Below are 14,647 nucleotides of genomic sequence, written 5' to 3' on the forward strand. Positions count from 1 at the left end.
AGTTCCACCTCCTTGCATTTTGCAGATCTCTTCACCGCTCCATTCCCACTAACAGTTTCCTGTAACCTGTTCTGTAATCTGTAGTGATGTTGCCTCCATCTGATCTACAGTGTTTATTCCATGGTCCACTTGTTCCATCTGTTAAAATCTTTGACCCTCAACCCATCTCTCACTTGAGTCAATGGGTATTTTTCCATTGGCTTCAATGGAAGCAGGATTAGGCACTTTTTCCTGCTCTCTAATGTAAACATTTCCTTCACTCCCCTCCCCATCCATCTTCTGAGGTGGATTAATTCTCTTCCTTCATGTATATGGTTCCCTTAAATAGATATTTATAGCCTGTGATACATTTATTTCTCATAAGCCCAGATCCCAGACCTATACATGTGCATAAAGTTATGAATTATGCAGAAAGTAATTGTAAATGGGGAATCATCATCTAATGGGGGTGTTTTCAAGTGGTCTCCTGCAAGGATCTGTTCTTGGCCCTAAGCTAATGATCTGGGGCGAAAAAACATAAAATCATTGCTGGTAGAGTTTGCATATCACACAACAATTGGTGGGGTGATAAATAAGTAAGAGCAGGTCATTTTACTGAGTGATCTGGATCACATAGAAAACTGGGCTTACTTAAACACATGTTTGAATCCAGCTAAATGCAAGGTCCTACATCTAGGAACCAAGAATGTAGGTCACTCTTACAGGGTGGAAAGCAGTGTCTCAGAAAAGGACATTTAGGTAGAAATTGACAGACTAGGAGTTCCCAGTGAGATGCGGTGGCTAGTAAGTCAGATGTAGTCCTTGGCTGTGTACAGCATAGAAGTAAGATGTTATTACTGCTGTATATGAATTAGTGAGCATACTACTGGATACTGAGTCCATTACTGGTGCCCACACTAAAAAGGATGTCGCCAAACTGTAAAAAAGTTGAGCAAGAGCTGTAAGAATGACTTGAAGCCTTGCAGTGAGAGACTACAGAAGGTCAATCTCTTTAGCTTAACAAAGAGAAGGTTAAGCTGTGACTCGAACATAGTCTATAAATACCTACATGGGGAGAAGACTTCTGATAGCCGAGGGTTCTTACACTAGCAGACAAAGGCAGAGAAAGAAACAAAGACTTGAAGCTGAAATGAGACAAATTCACACTACAAATGAGGAGGTGCACATTTTTACAGTGATGGTAATTAATTGTTGCAACATCTTGCGTGGGACTACAGTGAATGAAACCTTTAAATCAAGGTGGGATGGCTTTTTAAAACAGACACTAGCTCAACCAGAGTCTATTGGGCTCAATGGAGGAATCACTGAGTGAAATTGTGTGGCATCAGTCCTGGACCCCAGCAAGTCTAGTGCCAGCCCTTGCGACCCTATTAAAATAGGATCGTGACCTACTTTGGGTCCCAACCCATAGTTTGAGAATGACTGGGTTAGAGGATCATAATGGTGCATTCTATGAAGTCTTTGTATGGGATTGGAGCCTTAGTCTCTCCTCTCTTTTTTCCAGCCTTGCATCCTTTTAGTTGCCTTTCTTTGTATTTTCTCTAGTTTCTCTATAACATTCCTAAATGATGGGGACCAGAACTGCTCTCTACCCTCCCTAAATTTGTGAGAGACACAGCTTGTGTAGCACTGGAAAGAGCATGTCCTTCTATTAGCAGTGGTGTCACACTGGGAGCTTCTATTTAGTTTGCTATCTCTCAGCACTCGAGATCTCCTGGACACTCTGCTTTCTAGATACAGTTACTGACGGTGATGGTTATCTGTGCGCTGGATATCCTCTGCTTAGGTTTACTAGTTTTGCAGGTTTAGCATTGAAACTCATCTTATTTCATGCAGCCCTTTGTTGCTCACTTGTAGCTTGGGCTGAATACTCAGATGGAGTCAGGTGCCTGAGTCCCAGTTTTGGGACCACTGCGAGGCACAAAACTCCCACTTAAACCCTGTACCCTAAGGTTTGGCAGCAAAAGATCTTGAGGTTCTTATGTTTCTGCCTCTGGCATGCTCACTACTGCCTCCCTGTGGGTGTCTGGATGCCTCTGGCTCTGTCCCACCTAAGCTCCAGTGCAATCCACACAGGGAAGAACAGGTGCTCCTCTGCCTGACTCACTTGAGGGGCTGATCCAGTGGGCATGCTCAGAGGCTGCCTACTGGATCGGGCTCCCCAGGCAGACTTACACAAATCAGAGAGGGGTGGAGGGCTCCCTCATCATTTATAGCCCAGTGGGTAGGAAACTCACCTGGGAGGTGGGAGACCTCCATTCAATTCCCCCACTCCATCTAAGGGGTTTGAACAGGCCTGTTACCACCCAGGTGAGTGCTCTGGCTACTGGGCTGTGGGATATTCAGATATAGGGAGTTCCTCCCTCCGTGGACCAAATGACCCTTGGAGAGAGCGTGAGAGTGCGCGCACACAAGTATGAGAATGATCCTGTAGCCTGGTGATCAGAGCATTCACCTAGGCAGTGGGAGACCCAGGGTCCAGTCCCCCTGCTCCAGTGACTCTCTCATTAATTTAGCCACAATACAATAGCTTCAACAGGAGAGATTGAGGCAGCCCCAGTCCAGAGTACCCATAGCCTAGTGCACCCTCTGAGAGATGGCAGGCCCTTTTCAAATCTTCTGGCCTTCTCAGGTGGAGGGGAATGTGAACTGGGTACTCAGCCACCAGGTTCCTCCTCCTACACTGGCACAGGGGAAGGAGGGGCCTTGCAACAAAGAGGGTCCCCAGGTGAGAACTGCAAGCAGAGCAAGGCACCTATCTCTGCGAGAGGAGGGGCTTAACACATACCCCTCTGGTCAGCATCTCCCATTGGCTAGCTTAGCCAGCTCCCCCCCTCCACCCTGCCCAGCATGCTGGCTTTGTGAGTCGCATTCTAAAGCTCCCATGGCTCCCCATTCATTACACAGGAGCTAGGGTGCCTAGCTCAGGCTTTGTGAATCCCAGTGGGTTTTCCAGGTACCTAAAAGTTAGGCTCAGCATCACCTAGATCATTCTGAGCAGTCAGCCCTTTGGATCAACTCTCATAACATAGGTAATGCTGCTCAGAGTTTGGGGCCAAAGCTCACAAGTCAGAGATCAGACACCATGTCCATGAATTGTGGGATTTGGCCAATAACTTCTGCTCCTACCCATGCAGCCCCTGCCTCACTGCAGCATAAGGAAATGGGTGCTGATGCCATTGAAGAAGGAGCCAGCAGATCAGGAAGAGGAAGCCCCTCTGTTGGCAAACAGCAGCAGGGCAATGCGGTTTGCAGGAGGGGTTCACGCACAACAGGAGTGATCAGGAAGGAAGGGCAGAGGAAATGTTCGGCGGAGAATGGACAGCACTGGGAGCAGGGAGGGAGAAGAATGGAGATGGATCCATGTCTGACTTCAAAACAGAGATCTTTATATTTGATATAAGGGGCTGAAATTCCTATTAGTGATTCACGCTTCACCCTTGGGAATGTCTACATTAGAAACTTGAGTCAATCTATATTAGTAATTACTACGCTGGCTGATGTCCACACTACCCACCTTCTATTGGTGGTGTGCATTCTCACAAGGAGCACTTCCACCAACTTAAAAAGGGCAGTGTAAGGGGCTGAAAGCCCAGGCTCTCAGCTCCCCACCTCCAGGACCTGGGGGGCAGCCCGGCTGGGAGCCAGGACCCAGGGGGTAATTGGGCTCGACTGGAGCCCCCCCACTTGCCCTGGCGTGACAGCCTGGCTTTCTTGTCAATTTCATGGCTCCAGCATTGACAAGAATGACAGCCAACAGTCAATGTAAATAACTTTCAGTGTCACCCTAACGACACCGACATAAGCCCAACGCCTCTCGTGGAGGTGGTTATGATGTCAGTGTAGTAAGGCATTTACATCAGCGGGAGCAAGGCTGTAGACTGGACACTGACATAATTGTTGACCAGGCCGTAGTTATTCATGACATCCTCAGAAAGCATGGATGGAATGACAGTCCTCCACCCCCTTTAACAGCTGCCTGATACTCATCCTGCAGCTGCATAACCCTGGAGAGCAGGAACAAAACAGACATACGCTGACTCTCTTATTCTTCTCATGGTGCAGTTTGTCTCGCCCTACGAAGATGTTGGCCATAAAGACTTCCCGTTGCAAGAGAAAACAGGTATCGAAGTATTTCTATGGCCCTTCTCACTGCAGGCTCTGTGCACCTCCCACTCCTTAGTGGAGTTTATCTGCAGAGCTCCTGTGAGGTAGGAAAGAGTTCTCTCTATCACACAGAAGGGGAACAGAGACACTGGGTGGATTAAGTTACTTGCCCAGGGTCACCCAGGAAGCCTGTGGCTGAGCCAGGAACTAAACACAGGCCTCCTGAGTCCCCAATCCACTGCCCTATCCACTACACCAGCTGTTACCAGGTGGTCCAGTACCCCTCTGGCCAGTTACCAGTCTGTTGCAAACAGATCCAGTTGCTGACTCCCACATGCTTCCAAGCCAGCAGGCTCTGGGTCGAGTTTGGTTGCTGTTCCTAGCTCTGAGGCTCAGGGCACACTGCCAGACTCAAGCCTCTCATCTGATGCATTTCTTGGGACATGGGGCACTGTCGGCCCACTGCCCCAGACCCTGAAATCAGTGTCTGTGCCTTCCTGAGGCCACCATCCCAGGCGCTCACATGTGCACCCCCAGAGCTCCACTTATGCTGCAAGCACTCAAGGACAGCGTGGCAGGAAAGCAAGGAACACGGGTGTAGCAAAGGAGTTTCTTAGCCACAGGGACTTTAATAGCATGCGTGAGTTCTTCTTCGAGTGATTGCTCCTATGCATTCCAGTCAGGTGTGCGCGCCGCGCGTGCACGGCCTCTCGGAACTTTTTTACCCTAGCAACTCCGGCGGGCCGGCTGGCGCCCCCTGGAGTGGCGCCGCTATGGCGCCCGTTATATACCCCAGCCGGCCCGTCCGCTCCTCAGTTCCTTCTTACCGCCCGTGACGGCCAGTTGGAACTGTGGAGTGCTCTCTCTCCTCCACCACCCTAGCTCTCGCTACTGTTCTCTGTATATAGTTCGTTTAGTACTTAGTGTAGATAGTTTTTGATAGTTAGTTAGTTAGGTTTTAGGATAAGGTTAAGGGGGGTATCCCCTCCCTTTCCTCCCCCGGTGCGGGCTCATGCCCAAGGCACCGGGCTTTAAGCCCTGCGCATCGTGCCAGAGGCCTATGCCAATCGGGGACCTGCACGACGCCTGCCTCCGTTGCCTTGGCGAAGGTCACCGAACAGATAAGTGTTCTTTCTGTTCCGCCTTTAAGCCGCGAACTCGTAAGGAGCGGGACATTCGATTAAAACAACTCCTAATGGAGGCGTCGCTCCAACCCCCGGCACCGTCCGCGCTGGCACCGAGAACTTCATCGGTGCAGAGCGCACCGGCGGCCCCGAGCCGCTCCGGCACCGTGGCTCCGCAGCCTCAGCCAGCGGCTCCGAAGACCCGGCACCGCTCGCTCTCACCTTCTAAGAAGCGCAAGCTGGCGAAGGCGATTGCTAAGTCCCGCGCGGAGGACTCAGCAGCGATGACGATGGCGCTACCTGCGGCCCCCGCGGTAGCCGTGCACAAGACGTGCACCGGACCGTTGACTCCAGCACCGCAAGGGCCGTCGAGTCCGGCACCGCCACGCTCCCCGGCACCGACCGTGGTCGAGCCCCGGCTGCCATCTATGCCGGAGACATTCTCCTCGGCGCGCGAGCTTATACAGCTCATAGAGGCACCGAGCCTCCGGCCCCCGGCACCGCCGGCGCGGGCTGTCGTGTCTGCAGGAAAGCCGGCCATGATGACCCGGCCGCCCTCTCCGGACAGACGGCACGGACGACGCTCCCGGTCCCGGTCACGTTCCCGGTCCCACCGCAGGTCACCGTCCCATCGCTCGCGATCTCGGCACCGCTCGCCATCGCGGTACCGGTCGCCGTCTCGACGTCGGTCACAGTCCCGGTACCGTTCGTCATCGCGGTACCGGTCGCACTCCCGGCGTCGCACCAGATCCCGATCGCCGTCGCGTCGGCACCGACGGAGGTCTCCGTCCCGGCACTGTTCCCGGCACCGCGACTCGCGGAGCCGCTCCCGGCACCACAGATCTGGATCCCGGTCGAGCTCCCGGCACCGGTCAAGCTCCCGGCACCGCGACAGACGTTGGTCTCGGTCACCATCCCGGTACCGTGAAGACCGGCACCGATCCTCGGCACCGTCCGGGGCCGGACTGCCTCAGTCAATGGCGCAATCCATCAGTGCCTCGGCACCGCCATGGCCATCCCGCCCTGCGTCGGTCGCCTCCGCGGCGGACAGCAATGGACTCCTACCGCCTACCCCACACGGTCAACCTCAGGGGGCACAGCAGTGGGGATTCTGGGTGCCATGGGCCCAGTATGAGTTTCAGGGGGTGCCGTTGCCCCCAAGAGCCCCTGCCTCCGAGCGCAGGGTACCAGAGGCGACTGTTAGCCGACCGCCCCCTTCACCACGAGCCTGACCGCGAGAGGACCATGCAGCCCGAACCAGTCGACGAACAGTCCGCAGGTCCTTCAACTGAGGTCGTCATCCAGGGCTTGTCCTCGTCGTCCTCACCGGACGAGGCGGTGGCCGGAGCTTCTACCAAGGAGCCTCCGCCAATAGACCTGAAGGCTCACCAAGACCTGCTTCGCTGCGTGGCGACGGCCATGGATCTTCCCGTGGCGGAGGTTCAGGAGGACGAGGACCCTATCACAAATGTGGTCGGAGCGGAGGCTCCAGTGCGAGTGGCGTTACCGTTCGTAAGGACAATACAAAAGAACGCCACCACACTCTGGCAGACGCCGGCGTCCATCCCTCCTACGGCTCGTGGGGTCGAGCGCAAATATTCAGTCCCCCCCACGGGCTACGAGTATCTCTATACTCACCCAACCCCGGACTCGTTGGTCGTTCAGTCGGTCAACGACAGGGAGAGGCATGGTCAACCTGCCCCTGCGCCTAAGTCGAAGGACGCGCGGCGGATGGACCTGTTAGGCCGCAAAATCTACTCGGCGGGCGGCCTGCAAATGCGCATCGCCAACCAGATGGTCCTCCTCGCCAGGTACGTCTTTGACATCATGACGTCCCTGGCGAAGTTTACAGAGCTCCTGCCAACAGCCTCCCGCCAGGAGTTCTCGGCAATGTTGGATGAGGGAAAGAAATCGTCCAGGTCCTCCATCACGGCCGCCCTTGACGCCGCGGACTCGGGAGCTCGGACCTTAGCCTCCGGCGTGACGATGCGGCGCATCTCCTGGCTGCAGTCCTCCACCCTGCCGCCGGAGGTGCAGTATACGTTACAGGACCTGCCTTTTGACACGCAGGGTCTCTTCTCTGAGAAGACTGATTCCCGGATCCAGACCCTGAAGGACGGTCGCATTGCCATCTGCACCCTCGGGATGCACACGCCGGCTCCACAGCGCAGGTCCTTCTGGCAGCAACCCCCCTGATCCTTCCATCAGCAACGCTACCGCCCGTACAATAGCAGGCGACCGGGCCCAAATCGCCGTCGTCCTTCCGGCAACAGGCGTAACCAGGGCCAGGCCTCTTCCAAGGCCCCTCAGGGGTCCAAGCAGGCCTTTTGATGGGACGCACGAGGACGGCCCATCACTCTCCCTACCGGATCCTACCCTTCTCTTCCACAACCGCCTCTCCTATTTCTTTTCGGCGTGGTCCCAAATAACAACGGACAACTGGGTGCTTCAAACAGTCCAGTCGGGATACCGCCTTCAATTTGTTTCGCCCCCCCCTTCCCACCCACCCTCCCTGTCCCTCTTCAGGGACCCCTCTCACGAGCAATTCCTCCTACAAGAGGTCCAGACTCTGTTGAGCGTGGGTGCCATAGAGGCAGTGCCTCAAGACAGGTGGGGCAGGGGATTCTATTCCCGTTATTTTCTCATCCCCAAGGCGAAAGGAGAGCTACGTCCTATCCTGGACCTTCGCGAGCTGAACAAATACCTGCTCAAGCCCAAGTTTCGCATGGTCACCCTGGGGACCATCATTCCCTCTCTGGATCCGGGAGACTGGTTTGCCGCCCTCGACATGAAGTACGCCTATTTCCATGTCGCGATCTATCCTCCTCATCAACGTTACCTCCGTTTTGTGGTCAACAATGCCCACTACCAGTTCGCCGTGTTACCATTCGGGCTCGCTACCGCACCGAGGGTGTTTACCAAATGCATGGCAGTGGTTGCCGCAGCCCTCCGCCGTCGTCAGATACACGTCTACCCATATCTCGACGACTGGCTGGTTCGCGGACAGTCTCGACAGCTGGTAATGGGCCAGATGACAGAAATCCTGTCCCTCTTTCAGCGACTCGGTCTTCTCATCAACGCCGAGAAGTCCACTTTGATTCCGTCACAGCGGGTGGAGTTCATTGGAGCGGTCCTCGACTCCTTGTTGGCCCGAGCCTGCCTACCGCACTCTCGACATCAGACGATGGTCTCCATCATCCGGGACCTCGTCACCTTCCCGACCACGACGGTGCGCTCCTGCCTCCACCTCCTGGGCCACATGGCATCATGCACGTATGTCACCGCGTACACGCGGCTCCACCTCCGCCCGTTCCAGTCTTGGCTCGCATCGGTGTACCAGCTGCATCGAGACCCCATCGACATGGTGGTCACGGTCACCAGGCCGACCCTCGAGTCCCTCAGCTGGTGGCTCGACCCGGAGGTCGCGTGTGCCGGAGTCCCGTTCCACCCTCCTCGCCCATCCGCCACTCTGACCACAGATGCCTCAGCGCTCGGTTGGGGAGCTCACCTCGGCGACCTTCACACCCAAGGCCTTTGGTCGCCCCAAGAGCTCGCTCTCCACATCAATGTCCGCGAGCTGCGAGCGATCCGTTTGGCGTGTCGCACCTTCCGCGCCCGCCTACAAGGCCGCTGTGTGACAGTGTTCACGGACAATACAACAGCAATGTTCTATGTGAACAAGCAGGGCGGAGCCCGCTCCTCCCTCCTCTGCAAGGAAGCGATGCTCCTGTGGGACTTCTGCGTCACCCACTCCATTCACCTGGAAGCGTCCTTTCTTCCGGGAGTGCAGAACACGCTGGCCGACCATCTCAGCAGGTCATTCCTCTCCCACGAGTGGTCTCTCCGTCCCGATGTAGTACACACAATCTTCCAGAGGTGGGGGTTTCCCCAAGTAGACCTATTCGCGTCCAAGGAGAACAGGAAGTGCCACCTGTTTTGCTCGTTCCGGGGTCACTCGCCGGGCTCCCTGTCGGACGCCTTCCTGTATTCCTTCCCTCCGTTCCCGCTCGTGCACCGAGTGCTACAGAAGCTTCGGAGGGACAGAGCCAGCGTCATACTCGTGGCTCCGGCCTGGCCGAGGCAGCACTGGTACACCCTGCTGCTCCAGCTCTCCGTTCGGGATCCCATCCCCCTTCCGTTGTGGCCGGACCTCATCACCCAGGACTTCGGCAGACTCTGCCACCCGAACCTGCAGTCCCTCCATCTTACAGCTTGGTACCTGAGTGGTTGACCCACGCAGAGAGGGACTGTTCGGCGGCAGTACAACAAGTCCTGCTAGAGAGCAGAAAGCCTTCCACTCGCTCCACCTATCTGGCGAAATGGAAGCGGTTCGCGCTCTGGTGTGACCAGCGAGGCCTCAATCCCTTCGTAGTCCCTGTCCCTACCATCCTGGACTACCTCTGGTACCTTAAGGAGCAAGGTCTTGCGGTCTCCTCCTTGAGAGTTCACCTGGCAGCAGTGTCCGCCTTTCGTCCATCTGTGGAAGGTCGGTCCATCTTCTCCAACCCGATGGTTTCCCGCTTCCTTAAAGGCCTGGACCGCTTGTACCCGCCGGTGCGGCATCCAGCCCCGACCTGGGATTTGAACCTCGTGCTGGCCAAGCTGATGGGTCCCCCCTTCGAGCCCTTGGCCACGTGCTCCCTGCTCTACCTCTCCTGGAAGACAGCCTTCCTCTTCGCCATTACATCAGCGAGACGAGTCTCTGAGCTCCATGCTCTAACGGTTGGTCCACCATACACCGTCTTCCATCGAGACAAGGTGCAGCTTCGACCACATCCGGCCTTCCTCCCCAAGATGGTGTCGGCCTTCCACCTCAACCAGATCTTCCTCCCGGTCTTCTTCCCGAAGCCGCATGCCTCGCCTAGGGAGCAACAGCTTCACACCCTCGATGTCCGCAGGGCCCTCGCTTTTTACATCGAGCGGATGAAGCCCTTCCGGCGTTCGCCCCAGCTGTTCATAGCGGTTGCTGACCGCATGAAAGGCGAGCCGATCTCCTCCCAACGCATTTCCTCCTGGGTCACAGCATGTATCCTGACCTGCTACGAGCTTGCTCGCGTGCCACCATGCCGCCTCACTGCTCACTCGACGAGAGCGCACGCCTCGTCCGCCGCCTTCCTGGCCCATGTTCCCATCCAGGACATCTGTCGAGCGGCCACCTGGTCTTCGGTCCACACCTTCGCCTCCCACTACGCGTTGGTGCAGCAGTCTCGAGACGACGCAGCCTTCGGCTCTGCGGTATTACACTCCACCACGTCTCACTCCGACCCCACCGCCTAGGTAAGGCTTGGGAATCACCTGACTGGAATGCATAGGAGCAATCACTCGAAGAAGAAGAGACGGTTACTCACCGTAGTAACTGTTGTTCTTCGAGATGTGTTGCTCCTATCCATTCCAGACCCGCTCTCCTTCCCCACTGTCGGAGTAGCCGGCAAGAAGGAACTGAGGAGCGGACGGGCCGGCTGGGGTATATAACGGGCGCCATAGCGGCGCCACTCCAGGGGGCGCCAGCCGGCCCGCCGGAGTTGCTAGGGTAAAAAAGTTCCGAGATGCCGTGCACGCACAGCGCGCACACCTGACTGGAATGGATAGGAGCAACACATCTTGAAGAACAACAGTTACTACGGTGAGTAACCGTCTCTTACAAATCTCTGAAAATAAACCAAGCCCTGAGCTGCGCCCACCCCAGTCTGGGCTCACCCTTCCTGTGCGTCTGAGGCTCCTCAGCATTGCAGGCTGCCCAGCGTCTGTCCTGCTCTCTCACTCCTGTCAGTCCTTATGGTTGGTCTCCTCATTCATTGCACAGCAGCACCCCCTCTTACATAGAATGTCTTCTCCCTTTTCCACGTGCTTCCCTGGGATGCTCCAGCCCCCCTCCCCGACTCATGCTCAACCCACCCTGTGGGCCGCAGAGCAGAAAACCTATTGTTTCACAGGGTGGGGTTAGTAGTTGAGAGACAATCAGAGCCAGTGGCCTGAGACCATTTTTATTGCTTCTCATCCATTGTCCTGGGACAAGATGTCAAGCATCTTCACTGGCTGGGACACTGTCTGCGATGCAATCAGCTGCTTGGGCAAATCTCCAGGCATTCAGCACATAATATAAAATGGAGGTCACAATTCTACAGACATCTCTCACAAGGCCACACTGACACTGCCCTTCCTACCCGAGCTAGCAGTTTACACACAGTATTTCAGCAGATGCACACTGAACTCTACAGTGGTTGACCACAGCTTAGGATCCAGCCCTGTAGTTTATTAGTGGAAACCCTCAGTCACTTCCAATACAGCTTACTAGTGCACAGTGTACTCACCCCAATCTGGTATGTGCTACACCACTGCTCTGTTTTCTCCACAGTAGGTGCTGCTGTTTCAAAATCCAGTGTTCCCAGACAACGGTCTTCATTGTTTAAGAAAGTACCTAGTGCTCTGTCCAGAGTTTTCTCACGATCTTCTTCTATTAGCGCACCGAATGGGCCCCCACCAGATCCTGAGAAAGCATAGGAGATCCATGCCATGCAAGAAAGCGTATATGCCAGAGAGAATAAATATTTTAGTCAAAAATGTGTGGGTTTGAGCTGTTTGGGGCCGGGGAGTGCCAGTTGTTGTAGAGATCACATGTAGCTTAAACCTCATGGAGTCTCAGTTAAGCCCAGCAGAAGAGAAAGGAGGAGCAGACAAAGTAACTAATACCTTGGACACAGGCTGTACAGTGAGGGGGCCCCTGGCAGATGCCCCATACAGGAGACGAGGAGCTCTCCCAGTCAGCAGGCAGTGCCATGTGGAGGATGGGGAGCTATGCAAGCTGGCCTGGTGCATTGTGTGGACCCCAGAAGCCTCTTAAGCCAGCAGGCAGTGCCATGACAGAGAGCTGGGGCAGGGAGTGGTTCCCTTGCATGATGGGCCCCCCTTACTTGCTGAGGTGGCCCTCCCGCACCCCCCCTGCCCCAGGTCCCTCCGCCTAAATGACGACGACGACCAGGGCGGCCGAAGATCTGGCCGCTGCGGTCACCACTGAAGGACCCGAAATGCCGCCCCCGCAAATGCTAGCGCCCTAGGCGAGTGCCTAGGTCACCTAATGGGTTGCACCAGCCCTGAGGAGTCCCAGACAGCAGGCAGTGCCATGGGAGGGAAGGGGACCTTCTGCATCAGCATCACAGGGGATCAGGAGCACCCCCAAACCACAGGCAATGACAGTAGCTCCCAAGGCCAGCAGAGAGAACCAAGGTTTCTGAGCTATTCAGCACTGCTCCTTAGGATTGATCAGAGCTCCCAGAGTAAACAGCTGCAAGATCATCCCCAGTGATAGCAGATGCCTTCATGTCATGGCACTCTATCCCACCCAAGAGTCAGGCACAGCCTTTCTTGGCCTGGCAGCCAGGCGACAGAGTGCTGAGGAGATGAGAGGGATGCTGGAGGCTCCACGAGAGGTGGTGACTCCACGAGAGGGATGCTCTCAGTGCTCCAACTGGGCTTTCCTACCTGTTCCCCTCTCAAATCTCACATGGTTTTCCAGGATCTCCCCCAGGATGAGGCTGTTGGGCCAGGCAGGAACATCCCACCGTGGCTGTGACTAGTCCCTGGCTGCTCCTGAAGCTGCTTTGCAAGGAAATGCTGTAATTATGGGGGCTGCCCAGCACCCCAAGCCCCTCAGGTGCACGGTACTGCAGCTCAAGGCAAGCACTGTAAGTGCTTCAGCAGCTGAGCTGGTAGGTGCTAACCCTGAGTAGGGCCAATAGCTGCTCATGGTTAAAGGAAGGGCATTTCCCTAGGGCTGGCAGGAAGTGGGAAAGCTACAGTCCCAGACATCCTAGGTACAGATAGGGTGACCAGATGTCCCGATTTTATTGGGACAGTCCTGATTTTTGGGGTCTTTTTCTTATATAGGCTCCTATTACCCCCCATCCCCATCCCGATTTTTCACATTTGCTGTCTGGTCACCCTAGATACAGAGGCTTAGCCAGTTCCAATGCAGAGTAAGCACTCATGGTTCCTATGGGATCCCTGGGGCAGGTCTAGCACCTGGGGGCGGGTCCCTCTAGCCAGGCTCTGCACCAGTAAACAGGCTTCTGCAAGTTTCCAAGCCAGGCTCAGTTAGTGTCTCTCATTGGGGTCCCTTGGCATGGGCTCCCTGCCCAGCTCCTGCTGCTCCCCCAGAAGCCCCACGCAGACCTGCACCCTGCAGTGATGTCCGACCATCACAGCCTGTTTTGCACACACCTCTGCAATCAGTTCCTGGGGAATCTTTTCTGCCTCCAGCTTCTCTGCAGCTCCTAGCTAGCCACATGGTCTCTGCATTCAACTTCCTGGACTAGCCCTGAGGCTACTGTCTTCCAGACAGATCCCAGCCACTTCCCGGTCCAGGAACTTCTCCCTTACCTGGCCAGGAGGAAGGGGAAGGGGATATGCAATGGAGAGGGGTTTGATATCAACTGTAGCCTCGGCTCAGCTGCTCCATCCCAGTGCACTGCCCCCACACAGCTCAGAGCAGAATCAAGCTCCCCATTCCTTTTCTGGACTCAGGCTATGGATACACTTGCACTTCAAAGCGCTGCCGCAGCAGCGCTTTGAAGCGCTAAGTGTAGTCAAAGCGCCAGCGCTGGGAGAGAGCTCTCCCAGCAGCGCTGGGAGAGAGCTCTCCCAGCGCTGTCCGTACTCCACCTCCCTGTGGGGAATAACGTACAGCGCTGGGGCTTTGACCACACTGGCGCTTTGCAGCGCCGCAATTTGCAGCACTGGAGAGGGTGTGTTTTCACACCCTGCTGCAGCGCTGCAAATTTGCAAGTGTAGCCATGGCCTGAGCAATGCACAGGTGGGAACTTCATTAAGGCAGAGGGAAAGGAGAGGAGAGGGGTGGGCTGGGGAGAGGAGGACAGAGCCTGCTCCTTGGGGCACCCCTCAGGTAGCTGAGGGCACATGCAGGGCATGAACCCTCTATCTAGCCATGTCACTGAGCAATAGCTGCAACCTGGCTCCCTCGCCCTGCTCAGGGCAGCACATGGGCTAGGGTGACCAGATGTCCCCATTTTATAGTGACAGTCCCAATTTTTGGGTCTTTTTCTTATATAGGCTCCATCCTGATTTTTCACACTTGCTGTCTGGTCACCCTAGCATGGGCAGTACTTGCTCAATCCCCAAGTCTCCCCATTGGGGAGACTCTGAAGAGAAGCATCTCTGGATGGTGCATCCCACTGTCATCCACCCATCCAGCCTTGCCTCAGCTCCCACTAACCCTCACTGTTCACACAGACAGACCCCTGCAAGGGAAAGGCCCATGAGGACAGCAGGGGCAAACACCCCAGGAGAAAGGGCAGCTAGCTACAGGGGGAGCGAGGGCAGCCATTCCCATCACAAGGCCCTAAGGGGCCATGTGACCACAGGGTGCAACCTTATCCCCTCACACACATCCCTGGGCACAT

At 55.7% G+C, this 14,647-nt stretch overlaps 1 protein-coding gene across 1 annotated transcript in view; it reads left to right on the forward strand.

Moving 5' to 3' along the window:
• The window catches only part of LOC123377446 (fibrous sheath-interacting protein 2-like), a 63,297-nt gene extending 51,531 nt beyond the window's left edge, over window positions 1–11,766 (forward strand). Inside the window, exons 15-16 of the mRNA XM_045030372.1 lie at window positions 4,066–4,123; window positions 11,587–11,766. Of these exons, the coding sequence (XP_044886307.1) occupies window positions 4,066–4,123; window positions 11,587–11,732 (204 nt within the window). The 3' untranslated portion in view covers window positions 11,733–11,766. The remainder of the gene's footprint in view (window positions 1–4,065; window positions 4,124–11,586) is intronic.
• Window positions 11,767–14,647: the final 2,881 nt, after the last annotated feature.

This window comes from Mauremys mutica, chromosome 9, assembly GCF_020497125.1.
Source record: "Mauremys mutica isolate MM-2020 ecotype Southern chromosome 9, ASM2049712v1, whole genome shotgun sequence".
Lineage (NCBI taxonomy): Eukaryota > Metazoa > Chordata > Testudines > Geoemydidae > Mauremys > Mauremys mutica.